The 23,007-nt window shown below is 42.9% G+C and overlaps 1 protein-coding gene across 2 annotated transcripts; it reads right to left on the bottom strand.

Moving 5' to 3' along the window:
- Window positions 1–3,731: 3,731 nt before the first annotated feature.
- Window positions 3,732–22,722, bottom strand: SLC25A33 (solute carrier family 25 member 33). Of its 2 annotated transcripts, XR_011338977.1 has the most exons (8): window positions 22,637–22,722; window positions 15,266–15,445; window positions 11,541–11,618; window positions 10,706–10,806; window positions 8,511–8,577; window positions 6,920–7,203; window positions 5,923–6,280; window positions 3,732–4,559 (listed from the first exon to the last, which is right to left on the bottom strand). XR_011338977.1 is itself a non-coding variant. In XM_069874497.1 (7 exons), exons 1-7 carry the CDS (start codon window positions 22,684–22,686, stop codon window positions 6,078–6,080), a joined length of 963 nt encoding a protein of 320 aa, XP_069730598.1. In that variant the 5' UTR covers window positions 22,687–22,722; the 3' UTR covers window positions 5,251–6,077. The 2 variants fall into 2 exon arrangements, 1 of the variants encoding a protein (XP_069730598.1); XM_069874497.1 differs by lacking the exon at window positions 3,732–4,559 and having other exon boundaries at window positions 5,251–6,280.
- Window positions 22,723–23,007: the final 285 nt, after the last annotated feature.

The raw sequence follows: 23,007 nt of genomic DNA, 5'->3' as shown, positions 1-23,007 counted from the left end.
CAGCGCGGGGGCGGCCGCCGCCGGGCCCCCGGCCTCCGACAACACGCCGATTTGCCCTTTTTCCCCTTAATTTAGACCCCGGAGCGGCACCAGCCACGACGAGGCTGCAGGCGGCACCGGCTGCCACGCCGGGAACAACGCGATTCTTTGCCTTCCCCCCCACCCCAACCCCCCAAACATTTTCCATACCAGGACCAACACGCTTCTTGAGCCGTTTTGCCTTAAACTTTACATGCTGGGAACAACACTTCTCTTCACCCTTTCCCCCCTAAATTTTCCATGCCCAGAGCAACACAATTCTCGACTATTTCCCCCTTAAATTTTCCATGCTAGGAGTGAACCGCTTATCGACCTTTTTTGCCTTAAATTTTACATGCCAGGACCAACACACTTCTTGACCCTTTCCCCTAAATTTTGATGCCAGGAGCAGCATGCTTCTTGACCCTTTTTGCCCTAAATTTTATATGCCAGGACAACACAGCTCTTTACCGTTTTCCCCCTGAATTTTGGTGCCAGGCCCAACACGCTTATTGACCCTTTTTGCCCTAAATTTTACAGCCTGGGACCAACACAATTCTTGACCGTTTTCCCCCCTAAATTTTCCATGCTGGGACCAACACACATCTCTACCCTTTCCCCCCCTACATTTTCTATGCCAAGACCAACACGCTTCTTAACCCTTTTCCCCCTAATTTAGATGCCAGAGCAAGTGCAGCCTTGACAAGTTTGCAGATGGCACCAAGTTCCCTGCTGGGATCAATACACTTCTTTATCCTTTCCCCCCTACATTATCCATGCCAGGACTTAACATGCTTCTTAATCTTTCACCCCTTAAATTTTCTATGCCAAGGCTAAGCTGCTTATTTACCTTTCCCCCCCTAAATTTTCCATGCTGGGACCAACCTGCTTCTTGACCTTTCTTCCCCTAAATTTTGATGCAAGAGAAGACTTGACATGTTTCCATATGGCACTGGGCTCCACGCTGGGGCCAACATGCTTCTTCACCTCTCCCCCCCCTAAATTTTCCAGGCCAGGACCAACACACTTCTTTCCTTTCCCCTAAATTTAGATGCCAGCAAGTTTGCAGATGAGATCAAGCTGAGCAGTATAGTTGTTGCCCTAGAAGGATGGGATGTTGATACAAGAAGTAGTTGCAATTACAAAAAGTGGAATACAAAGTGGGCTACAAAGATGATCTGAGGGCTGGAGCACCTCCCATACAAGGACAGGCTGAGAGAGGAGGGGTTGTTCAGACCAGAGAAGAGAAGGCTCCAAGGAGACCTTAGAGCAGCTTCCAGTACTTGAAGGGGACTCCAGGAAAGCTGGGGAGGGACTTTTTACAAGTGCTTGTAGTGATGGGATGAGGGGGAATGACTTTAAATTGGAGGGAGTAAGACTTAGATTAGACATTAGGAAGAAATTCTTTACAATGAGGGTGGGGAGGCCCTGGCCCAGGTTGCCCAGAGAAGTGGTGGCTGCCCCATACCTGGAGATGTTCAAGACAAGGTTGGATGGGGCCTCGAGCAGCCTGATCCAGTGAGAGGTGTCCCTGCCCATGGCACGGGGGTTAGAACCAGATGATCTTTGAAGTCCTTTCCAACCCAAACCATTCTTTGATTCTACAATTTTGATTTAAGCTAAAGTAAAGTTTCATCTACGTAATTGTATTCTTTGAAGGTTAGACAGAATGACCCTGTGATGTTTTCTTTCAAAGGGTGCTTCTCCAGACACAGTCCATTCTTTGGAGATCATAACATCTTGTGTTAAGTATGGCCTGTGCTGAACAGATGTGTCTTCTTCTATAACCACCTCTGTTTGTAGTCTTTATCTCAAATGCAAGGTCAGACAGAACTGGCTCCAAAGCTCCAAGTTAGCAAGATTTTTGACTGTTGGGAGGTTCATAACGACATTAAAATTAGACCCTGGAAAGTAACAGAATATGCATGATTTCTGGGAAGATTTATACATATGCATGTACGTGGGAAATACATTCTGAAACCAGCTTTTGTCTCGCTGCACAGGATTGATGGAGATCGCTCCCTCATGTTATCCAGGCCTGATAAATGATGCTTGCTTTCTAAAACTCCAAACCAAGTCTTAAGAGAGTTTATTTGCCAGAATTTTCAGTATCAATGTCATCCAAAGGGACCTGGACGAGCTGCAAAAGTGGGCTGTGTGAACCTCATAAGGCTCAACAAGGCCCAGGTCCTACACCTGAGTTGGGGCAATCCACAGTTTCAGTACAGGATGGGGAACAACACGATTGAGCCACCCTGCAGAGAAGGATTTGGGGTGCTGATTGATAAGAAGCTCAAAACTTCTGTGCCGTTTTGTGATACCTGACCAGCTTCACCTGGCAAATCATGTGCTGCACATCACACCTTGCTTCAGCCAAGGCACGGCACGGCACGTAGGGCAGGAATTGAAGTACAGGGTGGTGTGGGCAGCTAGTTACCTGTGGGCCTGGGGATGAAGGCTGCTGCTCTAGACTTGCCTTTTCTCTGGACAGACTGATAAACACCATAGTTTCGCAGAAAGCCCTCAGGTCTCTGAGGGGAGCAGTTCTCAGGTCAGACTTGCTCAGATGCTCTCCCCTAGGAAGCAAAGCAACACCCATTTATGCTCTGCCCCTCTCAGCACGCGCGGCTGGCATTTACTCTTCTTACAGAACTGGAAACAGTTGGTGAACTGACAGCCATGCCCTGCTGTTACATGAAGGTAAGAGGAAAGACCTGTCCAAAATACGAGACTGACCCTGCCTCAAATTGTGTAGCTGTTTTCCTGGTTAAAACAAAAAAAAAAAACAAACCCAAACCAACCACTTAGCACAATAGACAGAACAGCTTAAAAATCAGAACCAAGTTGTGTCAATGTCATGCTTTTAAAAAGCCATAAAGGGAAAAAGCTCTTCAGAGACAGATATTTGTACTAGAAGTAAGCTGTAATTTGAATGGTTGGGGTCTTAACTGTTCCATTTCTATCTCCACAGATTAAACCATGGAAATCAAGTCTATGGAATAATTTCCTCTTGATAAATGCAAGGGGGACATAATTTTTTCATCTCTCTTCCATTGTTTAGCTCAATTATTTAGGGATTTGTGAGGCCAAATGATAGGGAAAGGAGGAAGAACCACCCAGTTGTTTGGCACATTAAGCACTTCTGCAAATCCTCTGGGAATTCTGTACTCGGGAGCTTGTCTATTTTTTCTACAGAAGTCCCTCCCTTCCTATCAACTACATCTGTAGTATCAGTTCAACCATAGATGCATTGTTTACCAAGAGTTTCCTCCTTAAAGGAGCTGATGAGGATCTTATGCAAAACAACTCTAAATCACAGTGAGGGGACACAGTTACAGTACAAACATGTATCACAACCATCAGTAAATGCAGATAATTTTGAGGGATATCAAGGCAACTATGGACACCTAAAGGGAGGCAGCAAATTCTCCCCTCTGGAAAGGCTTATTCCATACTCGGTGACATCAACAGGTTTGCTCACAGAGCATCGCCTGTAATTGCTCATTCTTTGCAGGGCTAAGAAATCAAGGGATGTGAACTTTTAAAATTCTAGTAGAGAGAGGAAGGAAAAAGGAGTAAGTTATACTAATTCAGAAATTCCATTAGCTCCTAATAGAGCTTATTAACTCTCTATCAAATTAAAACTAATTCTGTCAGGGTTGGTAGCAAAGCTTAAAGAACAAAAGCAAAATATCTAGCAGCCCTGATTTTCCATTAGATTTAGGCAAAACAAAAATTTGTTCGCTTCCTCTTGCTTTCTTCTCTTACCAAGTCCAAAACTCCTCAAGAGGGTTTGAGCTCCCTCCCCTCATTCTCAAAAGCTATCAGCAGTCTACACATTTGACTAACAGCGCGCTAGTCTACTGTACGTACAGATGAGTACTAATTTAAGAAAGCAAATCTCAGAAACTGTTTCAAAGTAGCAGCACAAGTGTCCTAGTTCTCAAAAATAGAAACAGCACTGCATGATATGACAGTTTAGACTCCTATAAAGAGATAAAAGCTTTTGCTGCTTGTGGTCTCCATAAAAAGAGCCTGCCAGTTTTTAGTTACTCAACTGCTTCCTATTTTAGTTTAGGGGTAATGCGATACGTTCTTTTCAGTAAGACATAAAAGAAATCAGTTATTTTTGCCTCATAATGAGGTATACACACATTCTACCCTTTTTGCACTATGCTCTTCCATCACAATGATGTCAAATATGACCTCAAGTACCAGCCATCAGCCAGGTTCTAACGAGGACAAACGGGAAGGTTTGAATCTGGTTACCAACCCATTATTATTGCTGCAACACAACACTAGCCTGAAAACTTTATCTTACTAACACCAGCCCTACTCACTACTAGGCTGTTGCTTAAAGCTTTTCGGGATCCTTCCAAGTCCAAACCTCTGCTGTATGTGGTCCTTGAAGTCAAAGACGTCCATAAACACTTGTTTACGCTCAAGAACGCTACACCTGCTCAAATCATGAGAAGCTCATTGTTCAGTTGAACAGCAGGGAAGACTGAGGCTGGGCTCAAATGCTGCAGTGCTTGTCTCAGCTGTCAAAGCAAATGACACTAATGAATCAGAGAGCACAAAATAGCCAAAGCAAAACACAAATCTACCCCTCTGAGTTCTAAAATATTTTATCTTTCACTATCAGTAATTATTCATATACAATACTTTAATTGCAAGGTATACAAGCGGTAAAGAGACTACTAAAATTAAAAGGGTATTCTAACATTTATTCGATCTGAAGTATGCAGAATGTGACTTACAACTCAAAGTCAAGAACTGCATCATGACTACTCTTGAAGAATACCCCTTTGCTATTGTACCTTTGAAAAGGAATGCAGATATTATATCTATATGAAACATAAGAATGGTTCAATTGGCTGCACTAAGCTGGCAAATCCTTATTTCCTTCAGTAAGATATCAAGTAATGACATAAAGAAACTATTTACATAGCTTGTGGATTTTTTTTGGTATTAACAGTGCTGCGTCTGTGAGATAAGATAGTATCTCATTTCCATCAGAAGCACTGCTCCACAAGGACATCAGATCAAGAGGAACGTATTCCTGAGTATCACGCTGTAAAGCAGAATCCAGAACTTGATTTATCATCTATAGCATTTGGGACCTATCTTATCCTCTCTTCCGCTCTCCAGACCCCTGGCACTGAAGGAAGCCATAACACAAAAAAAGCCCACAAAAAGTGGAAATGGACTGAGGTCAGGGTATGTGACCAAATTACTGCATCTCAAGGAATTTCTGCAGGGCAGCCAGGCCACAATCTCTGACTGTCCTCACGCTCTCGGTTCTTCACAAAAGCAAGGTCTAAAAGCCAAGTCATGGCAGATCTGCTTAGACACAAGAGCATGAGCACGTTTTACAAATGCATAGGTGCACACAGTACTGTAATTAAATACATACTAAGAAGCCTCCCACAATCATATTCCAGCAAAACTGCCAATGTAAGTGGCTTTTCCAAGACATTCTGGTGTGTATATTTTATATCTTCAAAAGAGTTAAATGTACTGCAAGATTGTCCTACTCGAACACTCCAGGATGTGCACACAACAATGAATGATGCACCCTGAATAAACCAGAAGAACTCTCAAAGATACTTGGGCATTAGGCTGCTACAGTGCTAAAAAGTGATGCGACTCCAGCAGTAAGAAGACAAAGTTTGAACTTTGCAAACCAGTTCTTCTGTTTTAATACGGTTTTAATGAACATCAGTCCAAGAGATCACTTGATAGTATGAGGTACATTCCTTGACCACATATGGCTGTGCTTAAGGAAATGGGACAAAAATATACTTAAATTAAATAAGTGTAATTTAATTTAGTATCAGTTTAATTACCATTAAGTTAAAAAAAAAAAGTTATAATTAACTATTAACGTTAATGACTTGAGACCTTTCAGAAAAGGTGAATCCAGAAGGAAATATCCAGCAGGTGGTCACAGACTTGTAGTTTTTTCCACCAGCACTGCCACCTGCACCAGTCTCTTAAAGGACTACTTGTTCAACAAAGAAATTGGTCTACAGTCTGTAACAGCAGTCTTGTCTCTGCTACTTTGCATGATCTTCTAACAGATACACGATTAGCTCATAGGTGGACAACACAATGGCTGTGTTGGGTATCTGCCGGATGAGCTGGGCAAAGAGTCCTCTATAGAAGGCAAGGTAGCCTTCTTCACGTGCTACCAGACGCGCTGTCTGAATGAAAGCCTTGTATTTAGTGCCTTCTTCTCGCAGCCGCGTCCGTATGACCTCTGCAGAAAAGTAAAACAGAGCCCCAAGTTAACAAAACTCAAACCTTTCTATTGAGAAACATATTATTACCAGGAAAGTGTGCAAAACCCTGGGACATGAAAACCTTCCTGTACCAATTGCCTGTCAGTACTTACAGCCATGGGATGCCCTTCAGGCAAGAAGAAAAGTTAAAGACAAGCTCTTTTTCGTGTGGAATAGATGGATTATTTCCTCATTCAAGCTACTACAGAACTAAACGCTTCACTAATGCTCACATAACCAATATTGCTCTTTCTGTATAACATAACATTCACTTCTATGCAAAAAAACCCACTGCTCAGACAAATGTTTCCCATTACTTGATCACAGAATCCCAAAGGCTGCGGGTGCTCAGCTAGACAAAGCTACTAGTAAGAACAGAAGCATTAGGCATTCAGTTTATTTTAGGTGTTGAGTTGTTTTTAAACTAGGAAATGCCAATCACCAACAATATGGCTAAGTAGGAATGATGGGACCAGTAGTGACAATGCCAATGCCTACGCCATGGTAACATGTATTTGGCCATCCAAAGAGAATTTTACAGCCCTAACTCAGTCATTCATCTTGGATTACAGACAACAGCTGTTCTACTGCAGTCTTAAATGGAAAAGTTAACATACCATGTGGATAAGCAATACAAGAGGCACAGCCCTTGGAAACAGCAGCAGCAAACATCAGTCCAAAGAAGTTTGTCGAGTTTCTTTCGGTCCCGTTAGGAGGAGAAGGGGGCAGCTGCACTTCTTTTAAGTGTTTTTTTAAACTTTCATAAATAGCAAAGCAGATAATGGTCTCAGAAATCCCAGCATAGGAGGCAGTCAGGCCCCTGTAGAAGCCGCGGATACCTTCTGTCTGGTAAACGTATCTAGCGCACTGCAAAGCATTCATTGGTTTTGAACCCCTGACTCTGAAAAAGAAGCAGAACAGAATATATAATAAGCTCAGAAAAGGAATTAATATTAATAAAAACCCCCATGGCTTTCAATAGTTTTTATAACAACAGAAGTGGTTCTATGCTAAGTCTTACTCCAAAAATCTTGTAGGAAAGCTGCGTAGAGCAGGACAATCATGCTAGAAGTGCACACTTGGCTGTTCTAATTCACCAAGACATACCCATAGTAATTTTTTCAGCTCAAGTTCTCTCTAGTCTGTCACAGCTCACAGTGATGCATTGAAGAGACACTGCTTTGTGTTAAACTAGTAATTCCATTTAAAGCCACCCTCAGCAGGCTAAGAGACAGATCTACCGCATGAGAAATGATCCTTCATTTTAAGAGGCAGCAATCAGTTCAAAGGTGCCACCTTGTGAAGTGCTAGAATTAGGTCTTACCATTTATTTATAAGTTGTGGTGCCTTAAAGGATCTTTCTTATCTGACCTAATGAGTCCTTGCAGGAAAGAATTTCCATTCTAAACAGACACACTGTTAGCAGAGCCCCTCATTGCTTCGATAGCCACCAGTGACTATGCATCACTCAAGTAAAAGATATTACTGTCAAATCCCTGTCTGTCTTCAGGAGGTATGGTTAACAGTAATAAAATGCTGAAGGAAGCACAATGACATTAAACCACTGCCACACATTCCTATTGCCTCTAGAATGTTTTGTGGGAGTAAATCAATGTGGTTTCATGACAATTTAACACCATCACCCTTTTCTGTTTACAGCTACCTGGCTGTGCATCAGTACCCCTGGTTTGTTGCAGTAACACACGCGTCTGTGATCGAGGATCAGTACAAGTGACGGTGCCAAATGGGACACAGACTGCAAGCTCATGCTCAGCCTCCCACAAGCAATTCTGACCTTTCCATAGCCTCTATTATTGCTGGATCAAAGCACTTTAGTCCTTGATATATTTATTCTCAACATCAACCCCTGAAGTACAGAAGACTCAGTAAGCAGGATTCAGAGGGAAAATTAATGCTATGTCCAAATTTACTTAAGATTTACAGTGAAACCAGACAGTGAACCTAACTCAGCAACTTCCATATCCTCCTCAATAATAACTGTGCATCACACTGAAGCAGGACACCCTAACCTCTAGTATGACCAGGCAGATGCATGGTGGCTTGAAAGGTGGAATTGACAGTCAGGGAAAAAAGTGGGCAACATCTATTGAAATACAAAAAGCTACGAGTGAAAACGTGTAAGTTCAGTGTCCCAGAGGCTCCCTTAGCCTTTCAGTGGCATCCAATCTCCCTCAATCAGTAACTTACTTCCGTTCCAGTTGCATTCTGGTTTTCACCATCCATATAGGATTCATCAAGGAATTTGTGATAAAGGCTGAAAGAGAGAAAATAAAACCAAAAGTATAGCTGAATCCAGGCTGGAGTATTGCCATGGCAAACATGAACTTAATAAACTGTGCAGCGAGACAGTTCTAGTCTCTATTCAGAGCTTCCAAAGGACATGCAGGTGCGCAGCTTACAATCCCTTTCTTGCCAGAGAACCAAGCCTTGGAATTTCTTTTGGCATTCTTCCTTCTGCACCTATCTTAATACATACTTCTTGTTCCTCAAGACTGCTATCCTACCAGATACATTACTTACTGATGGGGTTTTAGAATAATAGATAAAAGGAAACCTGTGGGGAACATACACACATATTAATCTCCTGTTTTCCCCAAGGCCCTAGGTGGTGCCATCGAGCCATCTCAGTAACAGAATCTACCCAAAATTACAGGGTTAGTTTGGGACAGATTATTTTAATGATCACTCTGGTGACTGATGCTTGAACTAGTGAATCTCTTCTGCAGTATTTTACCTACAAGAATAAAATATTGCCCCGTCCTGGTAGGAAAGATACAATATCCTAAAACATTTTGGCTAAAATAATATCAAAAGTTTGCTGGTGTCAACTAATATTTTTTTTCCTTACATTCAGAGGCACTACCACAGCATTACAGTTGGAAAAAAAGTTAATCCCAAGTTAGTAAATGACTATCTAGAAATAGTTGAAAGCGTTGAACAGGGAAACAGTTCCTCTGTAGAGAAGGTAAGTCAGGAGGAAGGAAACTCCTGGGATCACAAACTTCACTCCTGTGAAGTCTTTCTCTGGCTTCCTCCAAAAGTTGATTCTAAAACGCTACCTGTAACACTCAAAGGGTCACCGTCCTTTAGAGGCAAGGACATCAGGTCACGCCACTATTCAGTGTTCTGTAGCCGTAATATTTGGTACAGAGTTTCAAGTCTTCGTATTAAAAATCTTAATTAAAAAGACAACCAAACATATGTCTATACCAGTTTCACCTGCTTCAGCAACTGAAGATCTCCCTCAATAATGAATGAGGGCAAATCATAGAAGTGTCAAGTCTGTTGACAGGCATGACAGAATTAACACTACTCTAGCTCATTCACGAGGGCGCTATTAGACCTACGGGAAGTGCTGAGGCAGAAGAGCGTTGCTGCACTGTCTATTGGATACGTTGGCACAGATTTCAGGTAAAGCCAAAGCAAGCGGGTTTCCAGCCCCACCAGCATGCCAGGCTCAGAAATTAAGAGCTGCAGGCTTGCACAAGTTACACAGCAGGCCACTGCCAGCTGATGCAAACCATACCTAGATGCATTTCTCTATCAGATTAAGTCCTACATTCCTCTTTTTTACCTCCTGAAATACTTGATGTTTTGAAAAGATACTAACGGTTAACTATAACTAAATTACAGAACAAAAACATGCAATACCTTTATTAGTAACTCTTTGGATGACACCAACCTTAACTGTTTAAGCTGGATGGTACAGAAGAGCAGAATTCACTTTTTAAGTAATGCTTTGAAACACCACCTTAAGCTTTTCAGAGAGTCTGTTCCTTCACAGTTGCCAAAGCAAGCTTGCTAAGTACTCTTGTCTGTTTGTTTCTGAGAGAACAGGATGTTTCCAGCCTCATAGATTTTATTTTTAAATAGTCTCTGAACTCTGGCTCATTAGGAGTGCCTGTTACACAGTGTTGTTTCAAGAACTCACTCACCTCCCCTGATCTCACCCTTTTATGGAGAATGTAGCTGGATATATCTCTTTAAAACAGTATCTTCCTATACTTTGCTATAGGTTCTAATGTATTTTTGGCATATACAACCTCCAACATTTTCAGAACGCCCCACAGCCTGGCCCCTTTGTATATATTCATATACCACAACTATCCAGAGCTGTCAGTCAAGACTGGTCTATTAGCTTAGGTCCTGTACGGACACACTGAAGTCCAGTCCCCAACTTAAGATTCATTCTATTGGTTTCCTAACTATTGAGAGAGACAGAAGTAGCTTTGGAGCAACAACAGCTCGGAATAAATACTTTAAAGAATTAAGGTGTATCTCTGAGCTGCAGGTACCAATCCACGTACTGCTTGCTATTGGAGATGGGCTAAATGCTGGGGTATTGCTGCACATCACATGGAAGATAAATTACAGGTACGCACCTGCAGAACCTGCAGAACAGATGTGCACAGTGTTGCTGTTGGGCACAAAAATGCCATTAAACCGCTCTTTGGCTTTGGAGTAACATGCAAAGTAGACAGCTCTGTGGAGGAGTTGGGGGGAGAGGCAGAGAGAGAAGAAAAACAACATAGTACATACAACATCAAATTAGACATGTTACTATTCCCTCTCCCCAAAACCCAAGAGTTTCTCTCCCAAACAACTTCCACATGACTATTTCCATCTACAATAACACAGCAGGTTTCTTTCTGCCCTCCTTACACTACAGTTCCACTACCTGAATTGACAATCCCAGGATGGAAACATTTTACCTTCACATCAAGTTTGAGAGGGGAGGCAACACGATCTCGCAGACAAAGCAAGTTATATTGGATACCTACATCAGCTCTGGCATTAAACGCACTTTGTAAGCATAGGAATGTCACTTTTTCACCTGGAACCTTAAGTTTTCCATAAGTTTGTTGAGCACATAAGCAGCACTTCATGCTTTAAACATTTAACTCTGGACTGAAATGAAAGGGTTTTACAGACCTCACATCCCTACATAATGCATAGGAACACAGGAAGCCTAGAGCATCTGCAACAGTCAATACAATGAGTAAGAAGCTGTCTGAACTAAGTACCTACATCTTCCAGCGTTACACAAGTGTAAAGCAGACTGATAGAAGTATGGTATGGATACTGCGCAGTACACGGGCACAAATCTCAGTTTGTACATGGGAAAATTTTGTGATCTGTTCATTTGAATCACAAATGCACTACAATATTTCGCTTGGTACTATGAATGTGTCTTTCAGCAATAGTTTAACTATTTACCTTGATGGTGCAACTCCAACCAAGTTTGGACCCAGCCCTCGGAATAGTGACCTTGGTCCTTCTTTTTCTAGAATTGACCTTAAAATAAAAACAAACGAGGGAAAAAAAAAAAGATAGCCTTTAGGTTAAAAGTCATGCTTCCTGTTGCATCAGACAGTCAGTAAAAATAACTGTATGAAACCTATAAGTATTAATTTTGAAGCTGTTAGATTTTAAGCTATATAATATACTTGAAAAAGAGCAGAGTTCCATGCTACTGAATAAAAGCCACTACACCAGAAAACTTCAGGGCGCTACAGGCAAATGTGTGTCATATGGCACAAGGTTATGTTTTAACTTCCATTCTTTGAAAGCTGTCTGGAATTGAAGTTTCATGCAGAATCCAATGATAATTGACTCTGATGAACAAATACTTTTGGCGTTCTCTGTACCTAAGCAATTCAGGAGTTTGCTTCCTTCATAGAGACATGAAAAAAAAGAAATCCTTTTCCCTTTCACAATTACCTACTTGTGGTTTTTCCCCCAGAGAGAAAGTTGAATGTGTCAACTGCATGACAAGCTATGTCTTCCCAGGTAGTTCAGGGATATCTGGTTTACAGGGCATTCAAAAGAGTTCACATCATCTTTCAAAGTCTACTTCAGCTACAGAGGTACTGCTGTGAACCACTGTCAGGACTGGACTTCATGATCAGGTCAAAGCACGATGACCACCAAATGTTGCTTTCCTGGAGTTCTGCAATCGCTACAGCCCAGGCTTCCAAAGGCATTTCTATCTGTCTTCCCTCACCACTTAGAGGGTGCACTGGGCTAGGGCTTCCCTCAAGAAGATAAAACTGTTTGGGCAGCTTGCCCACGAGCTGCCAAGTTCTGTACAATACCATACTGATGCACCTCATTAAAAAAGACCTTCCTTACAAATTCCTAGCACTAGGAACAGCAGATATATTTGTAAAGGCCTGAAACAATACCCAAACACTAGTGAAAAGTCATGTACTTGCCAGTGAAAGCCAGGTAGTCCAATAATCACTGGGTTTCAGTGTACCATGTGCTAGGCAGCAGCCTTCCTAGCTGAACTCACCATGTGAAAACCATGCAGGACAATCCAGATAACACCAGGACTACATGGCCAGTTCACATGTACCTGTTGGAAGTGCCAATTTTTCAGAAGTTGCTTTCTAGGTCATTAGCACTGTTGGGAACATTCCCCACAGATTTCAAACCCAAGCTCATTAGACAAAAGATATAGGAGCTTCTGAAACTCTACTTCTGCATCAGAGTTGAACTTTCTCTGTAAACTTCAGGGCTGAGTGTCTCCAAGGAGACAGATCCACTGACTACTTGTTCTTTGTCACTTAACAGTCACGACTGCAGATTCCAGCTGAGGTGACTCATCAGAATCTTAAATGGATTAGACAAAAACAGCCTGTCCTTATGGAGAGTTTTTTATTCAGCAGCAGGCTTAACCTGCCCTCCAGAGTACCTACTTTCTTGCTATTTACAGCAGTTAAGGTGCTTTCATACTCATCACCTTTAACTCTTACTGAACAATTTTCTATGTAGGGTTTTTTAGCCATACCATTTTCCCAAGCCAGACGGCTCAGGTCATATCCAGTTTGGCAATGCACTCATGACTAGGATTCAGAAAAAGATGGAAGAGTAAATGCAAGAGACTGCACTTCACTTCTTAATAGCATTATCCATTCTTCAGAGATGCTCCCTGTAAGGGAATGCCAGCATAAATATTTTCGCTCTCAATTCTCAACCATCTGAAGGAAACAGGTTGAAAACTTGGTGATACAGGCAGTTAAGCAATTCCTGACGTGAAATGAAACTGAGATCATAGTCACAAAATTTAATGAGCTTAATAAATGTATTAAAAAGTGGACCCAATTTTAAACCATTTCCTCTCTCCCCCTAAAAAAGACAACCTCAGAAAAAGATGGGCCTTAAAGTTTTCACTTCCTTTAGTTAGAGCTGCCTGAAGTCCAATCCTGCAAGCTGAAAAGATAGCAAGGGAAAGGAGGTGAGAATCAAAGGCAATTGGCAGTGCCTTACGTTCTCAGTCACGAATTGCTCTAAACTCACCTCTGAGTAGACAAAGAAAAGTTTGGCAGGGGAAAGCAGCACTGTTTACAACACAGAAACTCAAGTCCTGGAACGACTCTAGCCAGAGAGCTCTGCAGAGAATTTGAATTAGCACTGTACTGTTATGTAAGTGCGCAGCTTCTCCCCAGGCAATCTGCCAAGCATGCTGGCCTTACATAAAATCATTCAACGTGCTTCCCTATTCATTATTTTCTTTGGCATTTCTGCTACCTGATCTAAACAGGACCTCTCTGCATCACCCTCGGGTGCCCGCTGATCCAAACAAACTCAATCCATTCGCGTGAGGTTCAAACCATAAGTTTATGGTGCTTTGATAAGAAATGCAGTAGAGATTTGGACTTCAGAGTTGCTGGTAAAACTATCCAGCAGTTGTAAGCTAGATCATTCTGCATTTTCTCTTCTTTATGAACACAGATCTGGAAAAGGAACAGCTGGAACATCAACTGCTGCAGTCTGAGCCACACAGGTGGCTTTTAACAGAGATCAGAGGTAACATATGTGCAGATAAGGACTGATGCATAATAATAATTGGCAAAGACAATATCTAATAGCAAACAGAGGAGAGGTCATTAAGTCAGATATAGGTCATTAAGTCAGATACAGCTGAGGAAAAGATAAAAGCCTACAAGACTGCAATTAGATGTTACACTTCAGCAAGACTGCTTTTCCAAAAGGTGTCCTTCCCCCGCTCCCATAAGTTTCAGTTATAGGTCTCCCACACAAAACAAGCAAAATTTAAAATAACATGGGAACACAGAATTCTGGAGGTCATCTGGTTCAAACTGACTCTCAAAGCAGGGCCAGCTTCAAAGAGAGATCAGGGGCTGACAGGCATCACTACGTGCAGAGTCAGAAACCCTGCTACAGAGCTGGTCCATTAAGGTGAAGGAAAGGCTATGGGCTTTCATTTTCATCTGACCCTCTAAAGAGAGCATTTCAAGGAAGGAATTAAAACTTCTCTCCATCAAACCGGTAGGTAGCACAGGCAGCAACAGCAACGAGTATCTCCACTAGCTACTCAAAGCACACTGAGAATGGCTCTAGGAAAAAGGAAAAGGAAGTGTATACGGCTTATTCAGTCCCTCAATCATTTGCAAAGAACTGGTCCCAGCTAGTAAGCATTACCTGTTCCAATGCTCAAAGGAGACAGTAAACACGACTGTTCCCAGTAAAAGACAAACTTCTTAGTGTGGAAAAAGAGAAAAAGCCCTTTCTTCGAGAGTATTTTCTGTGGTAGTTCCCATAAGTTAAGGCATATCAAGAGTTTACTGGATGCCCTGTGTATTGATCCCCAGAAAGTCGTAACTACGAAAAAGCCGAAGCATGAGATGATTTAAAAATAACACCTGCCAACACTTCTTCAAATCAATTCACCATGAAAAGTTTCTAAGTGGTGGAAACTAATTTTTGTGGAAATTCAAAGGAACACTCAGGAGTCTTAAATACACGTTCTTTAAAGAATAATTTATCTTTCTGCTGCTGAAGGCAGAAGCCCAACTGACATGAATCCTTGCAGCACAAGTCTGGGGAAAAATGTTCAGTCTGTGTTTGCACAGAGGAGCTGAAACTCAGATCACTGGTGTCAAGCAATATCGAAGGACAGGAGGAGGGGTACTCACTTGAGAACACTGAAGAGCCCGGGTGATACAGATGTTGGCCTGACCACTCCTTCACCACTGATGGTCCCCAGCTGGACTTGTGGGTAGTAGACAGCCCGGAAGGCTAGTTTTGAAGACTGGAGCCTGGTCTTTATGACCTCTAAGGGACATGTAAAGATGGCACCAACTGTTCCTCCGCATCTGTAAAATATAATTCAAACAGAAAACAGAGTCAGTAAAACCCAGCTGCACAGATATGTCAAATCACAGCATGGCATATCAACAAAATCTGAAGACTTGTCTCTAGTTGCTCCATGTTGTGGACAAATTATTAGGAAGCAGGACAGTTTGGGCATTAGGCAAGGCAGAGTGTTCCCAAGCTCTGGGTAAGGGAAGAGAAAGTTAAGAAACTGTTACAATGATCAGGTGTAGTGATAACATTGGTAAACATAAAGATGATGCCCAACAGTAACAGAAAAACCTTGACTGACCACCCGTTGGTCCCGTGTTCTGCCAGGACTTGGAATTCTGCCTGTAAAAACTTTAGAGGCATTCATGTTTCAGAGGTTGTTGGCCTAAAACAGACATACACTTGGATGGACTTTTCTGATGGGAAGCAGGAAGCTGGCAGATGAGAACAAGCCACTGGGGATTAGGACACTCTAAACTAAAAGCACAGCAATATAATTCTCCACCATTTCAGTACTTATGATTAAAAGAGTCACGTACAGAAGCAGCAAATATCAAAACTACACTAAGTAAGGCTATTTTAAAAACAATAAGGTGTATGCATCCTAATTTTCATTTTAATCAGTGATCTAGAAAGTGACTGGACAAACCATTTCTCTCCCTGCTGCTGTTCCTCTTAGGTAATTGAATGTCTCTTCCATCAAACTTCACAATTAAACATAATGTTAAGGTTTGCTAAAAGTCACTACATCTAAATTTTATTACTCAAACACATTGGGATTCAGGAAGACTTAACGTAACATTAGGAGAATTAAAGAATGGAAAAAAAATATGCAAGTTGTAGATGCATACTAGTTTATAAATGCTTTATCCAGTATACCTCATCTTGCTGGCTGAAACAACATGTCTTATTTCAAAGAGTAGACACTCCATGGGACATCCAAACACAGACAGTATAAGAGTAAGCTTTGCTTTCACCCCTTTTAAACTGCTGACTGCTGAATGGAGTCACAAAGCTACTACACATTGTAGCTGAAGTTGTGTCACTTAACTTAAACTTGACAGTGTTCACAGACACCTTATCAGGCCTCTGATTATTTTGTGTACTGAACCAGGGCTTGGACACAGGCCTTGTTGCCTCAGTACCATTCTGGAGGACATCAGTTCATCCCGCTCTGTTTTGTCAGATGCATCCCACATTGCTCACATTTCTCTGAAATTAGATCTCAGGGGTAAAAAGAGAGGTCAGGAGTGGCTTCTCTGGCAAAACCTTTCTTGTTCCCACAGTTCACACTTACAACTCGGAACAGGAATTGTTTTGAGGATCCCTCTTGCAGATCCCCAGTGCCATCTCTCCTACTGCATACATCCAATACAAACACAAGTATGTAAAATTAACACCTGACTAATCATCACACAAGAGAAACTATAGGTCTGTGGGAACTGAATGAAGAGAACTTGATCGCCTTGATCTCCAATTCATTTATCTAGCAATGCTCCACTACTCCACACTCCATCTTCAGTCCTCATTCATTTCACATTTAGGAACATTAAAACAATTCTTTCACAGTAACAATTCAGAACGCAAACTCCACTTGCTATTTGTGAACCACCAGCTGCTCAGTCTACAGTGACATCTTGCCTTAAAATGTTTTCGTCTCTCTGGCATATTCCCTCCTGCATCAGCTGTCTTCTTGTCTTCCTAGCCCGCTCTTTGCCTTTCATCCTTTCAGTAATCCGGTTAATTTATGCAGCTTTTAATATTTAAGTACTTCTGGCAATGCATATGCAATCCTCTGATAGTCAACACAATGAGTTAATATCCCTATCATCACTTTGGACAGCTCAGAGTTTATGTTGTCTGTGTGACATTTAAGAAAAAAGCATTATCTAATAGAGCAATTCTCAGAAATGTCAACAGGCTGCATACATGGTGTCCCAAATATAAATATACAGCATATAGTTCAAGTAAGGACTTTGATGTATTGGGCAGCTTTTTCAGACAAGCTGATTTTCCTCCGCATGGGAATTCTATGCATCATATCCTGGTGTTGCTCTATTCCCTGGAAAAACGGCTGAAAAATAACACGCTGTGCATAAAAGAAGCACTTTGTATTCCTAGGGTGTTCCAAATGCCTACAGCTGGGAAGAAAGGAAAAACAACCAGCTTTCCTCAGCTAAATAAACAGCCACAAACCCTGAAAGCGTCAGACTACGGACACACAGCCAGATAGATTTCATTTGGGAAAATCTCATGCCGCAATCAAGGCAAAACCTCCAAGACTTCATACTGGTTTGAGCTGGGGATGAGGGGGTGATAAACCAGTGCAGAACTAAAGCTCCAGGGATGTTCATCAGCCTTTACTTCACTGGCCTCTTGAAAAATCCCCAAACAATGTCTAAATCTGTCTTTAGTCAAAAGACAGAAACCGCTCCAGAAACAAACCACTACGGCAGAGTATCTTCAACAGGTCTCACAGCAAGCACCTAACAAGAGGTTCCCAGCTATGCTCTGCATGTATTACGGATATGAAACCTCTTTGATGGAAGACACCCTGGAATTCATCAGCTTTGGCCTGCCAATGCCAGAAAAATAGCACCTGTACTTCAGGCTTTGAATCCCTCCTCTCCTTACAAGATGAGCCAGGCATAAATCTCCATTAGAGTGGTAAAACACAAGTTTTCTGCTCTGTGATGTCCAAACAAAGGGACTAAGGAGAGTAAGAAATATACTTGGTGTTTATTGAGGTACAGAACACACTATACATTAAGAGCTGCAGAAAAATTATTCGCTTCCCTAAAAAGAAAACACTGCTTAAAAAATATGCCAAGGATGTAAATCTCAAAATCCAATTCCAATTTTGCTCTTGCTGCCAGCTTTATCTTTACACAGTCCACCCCTGACACACCAATGGCTTGCACTTGAAATAAACTCGCCAGTGCAATTAATATAGATGCCAGGAATCTTAATTAAGAGTAGGGCTTACTTCATCTGTCCTAGATTTAATCACCAAGGAATCTTCTTAATATGCACAACACAAAGTTGAATGTTAAAGGAAGTTCTGCTAAACAAAACCAATGTAAAAAACATTGAAATCTTTAACGATCTTTCAGTAGGGCACCACTGACTTTACCAAGATCATGAGCAAAGATGATGAGCTGCTTGGTTAGAGGAATCATAACTTAAAACCCAGCTTGACACATTGTGCTCTGTGAGCATTTGAAATTACCTCTTCCTCTCCAAAGGACAGCAACTACGTTCAACATTTAACAGTGATTTTTTGGCAGATAGGAGTCAAGTGAAACACTTGCAAGAGAAGTGTTACTGCAAAGAATCTGGGAACTATCCTTAACAGGCTGCTTTAAGCACCAGGTTGAGAAGTACATGCCAATTCAAGCTTCATGGATAGCACTGTATACGGCTTTAAACACCAAAACACACCTTGAGACATTGTTTGGTACTACTGACTGGACCCTTCTGACTCAAAGCCTGCAGATTTCCCTGAACACAGCTGCAAGACTGAATTCCGTAGCCACAGGAGCAAAGGAGTTATGGATCTGTGCCTCAATACCAAGACAGAAAGAATGTCGCAAGCACGGTTTTATTCAAACAGTCTCCATAGTCTGAACTGAACTATTAATGAACGTGTATCACACAGGACCTATACAGAATCACAGAATTGTTTGGGTTGGGAAAGACCTTTAAGATCACATAAAATGAAGATAAGTTTGTTCCCAGTTTTTGCTCTTCACCAGTTCCAGGAAGGACACCACAGCCTGTAAATGCCACTCCTTCGGAAATCTATGTAGTAAACACTATTACTCCAGCTGGGAAGACAACACAGAGTAACCTCTGCTGCAGCCTCCCTCAGAGTTTTTCCCAAACAAAAACCAGCAGCAACTGCACTGACTTCAGCTGGGAAGCAGGAACGCGGGCTTGTAAACAGCTGTTGTACAACTTAAGCATCCTTCCTTCTGAAGATCTTCCCTGCCCTCAGAGTCATCTTCCCACCAAAACCCCCAGGCCCTTTGGTTTGCTGTGACTAGCACAAGCCTTAAAAGGAACTGACCCGCCTGGCTGCCTACAGTAAATCAGCTGATAGGAAAGCTTCCTCTCTCTTTCAGCAGCCAGAAAATGTTTTCTAATATTCAAGCGCACTTCATCACTCCTGGCCTCTGAAGTATTAAACACTTCTATTCTGACTTTTAAAATAATCTGAGGCTGACCCACCTTTGCCGTTCACACCTAAGGATACTGTATTACATCTTAAGCTAACACCGCACCCTATCCTCACCTTCACAGGAAGCTATTTTAAAACCAATAATATCTCTATCAAAATTATTTCAAGTGAGGGAGCTCCTCTTGCTTTATCTGCAAAAAATACTTCACAACTGAACAAAGCTTAGCATCTTACACAACTTGTAAAGCATTCTGAACTTCCAACATTTTCTTCTGCTGGAGTGAGCTGCAAACAGCTGTGAGTCCCAAAACAACCTATTTATTATAACAGCGCTTGTGAAAGAAAGATGAAGGTATTTGAAGGACCTCAGAGACTAATACTCAAGCACAAATGCACTAACAGTTCTTTTAAAAACTCCTTTGGCGATATAACAGATGTAGCAAAATATTATCACAGCTGAGCTGGGGATACATAAGGTCAGCGCCTTAAATTGGGAACAACTCTGAAATCAACTGTCTGGATGATGACTGGGTATGGGGTGGACCAAACCTTAACACTGGCTGGTGCACGAGAAGACTAAATTTTCTGGTTTGTTTTCCTTTCTGTATCATCACAGCAAGACAACTGACGGTGCACATTTCTGTGTCTTTTTAAATAACAAAATACACAGAACAAGAATCAAGTCCAGCAAGGAACCTTCAAAACCTGCATACCCTAAAAGCCCAACTCTGTCTTCTGTGCTATATTTTCATTGTTGCTTTACAAATACATCAATCATCTCTGACCAGAGTGGTGAAGGGGATACTCCCTGCCATGCTCCCATACTCTCCCTCCACACTCTCTCAAAATCATCTCGGATCTGGTGACTTCCTACGTCTGCTGCAGAAAACACTTTGCTTTCCAGGATCCTTGGAGAAGGTAGAGGGTACATTAAACGAGTAAGGAAGATACTGATCACCCAGTTCTACGAATTTTAAACTCATCAGTGTTTTAATCTATTTATTTATAGCCTGAAGGGTCATGCGAGGACATCAGGGTTCTGGTAGGCATCCAAACAAGTTGCATGTGTACATTCAGGTCTGGTTTCTGTTGCAGGCTCCAGGAACTACTCTAATGCAAGCAGAGGAGGCAGGGGAAAAAGAGCCCTTAAACCAACAAAAGGTATCCAAGCCAAGAAAAGAAAGGCAGTGGCTGAACAACTTTGCTCTGTTTGGTTTAATATTACATTAAAGGAACTCACTGCTCCAGGGACGTGTCAGAGGAGACCGAAGTCTCCTGTTTAGCAACAGAAGAAACAATGGTCTAAACAGATTTAAACAATAGATTTCATGTTGGCTTCCTAACAACTGTCAGCTGAGAAGCACTACAGAATATTCTACTACTTAGACACCTTAAGCCATCAACAAAAGATTAAAACAAAAGAAGACGTGCAATATGGACAGAATTGCATACAATGGCACTCAAAAACTGCATAACAAATGACTTACTGAAACTTATTTTTAATTTATACCATCAAATGATCTTAGAGAATCACAGAACGGTTTGGGTTGGAAGGGACCATGAAGGTCATCCAGTCCAATCCCCTGCAGTGAGCAGGGACATCTTCAACTAGATCAGGACTGGATTACTGTTAAAATTACTGCAATAAGTCAATTAATGAGGCTTTTGAGGAAGGGTTTTAGTTGGTGGGTTGGGGTTGGTTTTTTTAACAAAAAAACAACAAGATATTTACAAATCCTTGCAAGAAGTTAAAAGAAGTCTCTGGTCGTGACAGGTCACTTACTCAGCAGCACCAGGACTTGTTCTCTCCTTCCTCCCCCAGCCTTTTTCCCTTTTTGGAGTACCTATTCTCCAGTATAATGGATCAGGCACCTACACAGCCTCCACTCTTACCTATTACCCACGCAGAGATCATTGAGCAAACGCTTTCCTTTAAAAAGCCAGGGTCCATCAGAGAGCAGAAAACGCTGCTTTTTGGGTGAAGTTTCTCAGCTCCGGCTTGACCCAGCAGGATTTTGAGATAGGTTTCATAAGAACCATAGAAATACAGAATAGTTTGGGTTGGAAGGGACCTGAAACATCACCCAGTTCCAACCCCCCTGCCATGAGCAGGGACACCTCCTGCTAGATGAGTCTGCATAACCTGGCCTTGAACACCTCCAGGGACGGGGCAGTCCGTTCCAGGGCCTCAACATTCTCATAGTGACAACATTCCTCCTTATATCCAGCCTAAATCTGCCTCCCTCCAGTTTATCCCCATTGACCCTCGTCCTATCACCACAAGCCTTTGTGAACAGTTGCTCCCCAGCTTTCTTGCAGCCCCTTCAGGGACTGGAAGGTCACTAGAAGGTCTCCTCAGAGCCTTTTCTTCTCCAGGCTGAACAACCCCAACTCTCTCAGCCTGTCCTCGTACGGGAGGTTCTCCAGCCCTCAGATCATCTCTGTAGCTTTCTCTGGGCCCGTTCCCACAGCTCCCTCTCCTCCTTATGCAGAGGATTCCAGAACCGGACACAACACTCCAGGTGAGGTCTCTCCAGAGAGGAACAGAGGGGCACAATCCCCTCCCTCGCCATGCTGCCCACACTGCTTTAGATGCAGCCCAGGACACGGTTGGTTTCTGGGCTGTGAGCGCACGTTACCGGCTCATGTAGAACTTCTCCTCCCCCAGCACCCCAAGCCCTTCTCCTCAGGGCTGCTCTCAGTCACATCACCCCCATCCTGTACTGAACCCGGGGACTGCACCCACCCAGGTGCAGGACGTTGCCCTTGGCCCTGCTGACCCTCCCAAGGTTTCATTTCACAGACCGGGCTGCCAGGGCCGCCTCAGCCCCATTTTAGAGAGAGCGAAACATCCCAGCACCCCACGCTGCCCTCGAGTCACCCCGCCACCCCTCCTCGCCCCTTCCTGCCGGGCCGGGGAGGCGTTTTCTCCTGCTGCCCGCCCGCTCACAGGCCCCGCTGGGGGAAGGGGAAGGGGGGTGTGTGCGCGGGCCCCCAGTTCCTCCCTCACTCCCTCACTCACCCCCCGGCGAAGAGATGCAGCAGCGTGTTCTCCTGCGCCGCGCCCGCCATGCCGCCCGCCGCCGGCGCCGCGCCCACGTGACCGCGCGTGACGTCACCACGCACGGCCCCGCCCCCCGGGAGGGAGGGGGAGAAAGAGGGGAAGGAGAGGGAGGGTTCGCACTAGGGTTGTTGCTGTCTGGGTGTGTCTGTCTGGGCTCCTCAGCCTCCAAAGAACAGCCCTTCTAGGACTTCCTCTTTCTTTTTGGGGTGATGGCGATGAACCCGAATCAGAGAATCACCAGGTTGGAAGAGACCCACCTGATCATTGAGTCCAACCATTCCCATCAATCACTAAACCATGTCCCTCAGCGCCTCGTCCCTTAAACCCCT

Source organism: Phaenicophaeus curvirostris, chromosome 22 (assembly GCF_032191515.1).
Source record: "Phaenicophaeus curvirostris isolate KB17595 chromosome 22, BPBGC_Pcur_1.0, whole genome shotgun sequence".
Classification (NCBI taxonomy): domain Eukaryota; kingdom Metazoa; phylum Chordata; class Aves; order Cuculiformes; family Cuculidae; genus Phaenicophaeus; species Phaenicophaeus curvirostris.
Note: the sequence above shows the minus strand (reverse complement) of the source record. Positions and strands in the feature narration are given on the sequence as shown.

What these genes read in the sequence shown, in the direction of transcription:
- SLC25A33 (XM_069874497.1), bottom strand. Translation starts at nt 22,686, where the DNA reads ATGGCGGGCGCGGCGCAGGAGAACACGCTGCTGCATCTCTTCGCCGGG. An exon ending in GTTGGAGTTGCACCATCAAG is followed by an intron (nt 10,807 to 11,540) that starts GTAAATAGTTAA and finishes ACTCCTCCACAG; the next exon opens with AGCTGTCTACTTTGCATGTT. An exon ending in AGAATGCAACTGGAACGGAA is followed by an intron (nt 7,204 to 8,510) that starts GTAAGTTACTGA and finishes CTTCTTTTTCAG; the next exon opens with AGTCAGGGGTTCAAAACCAA.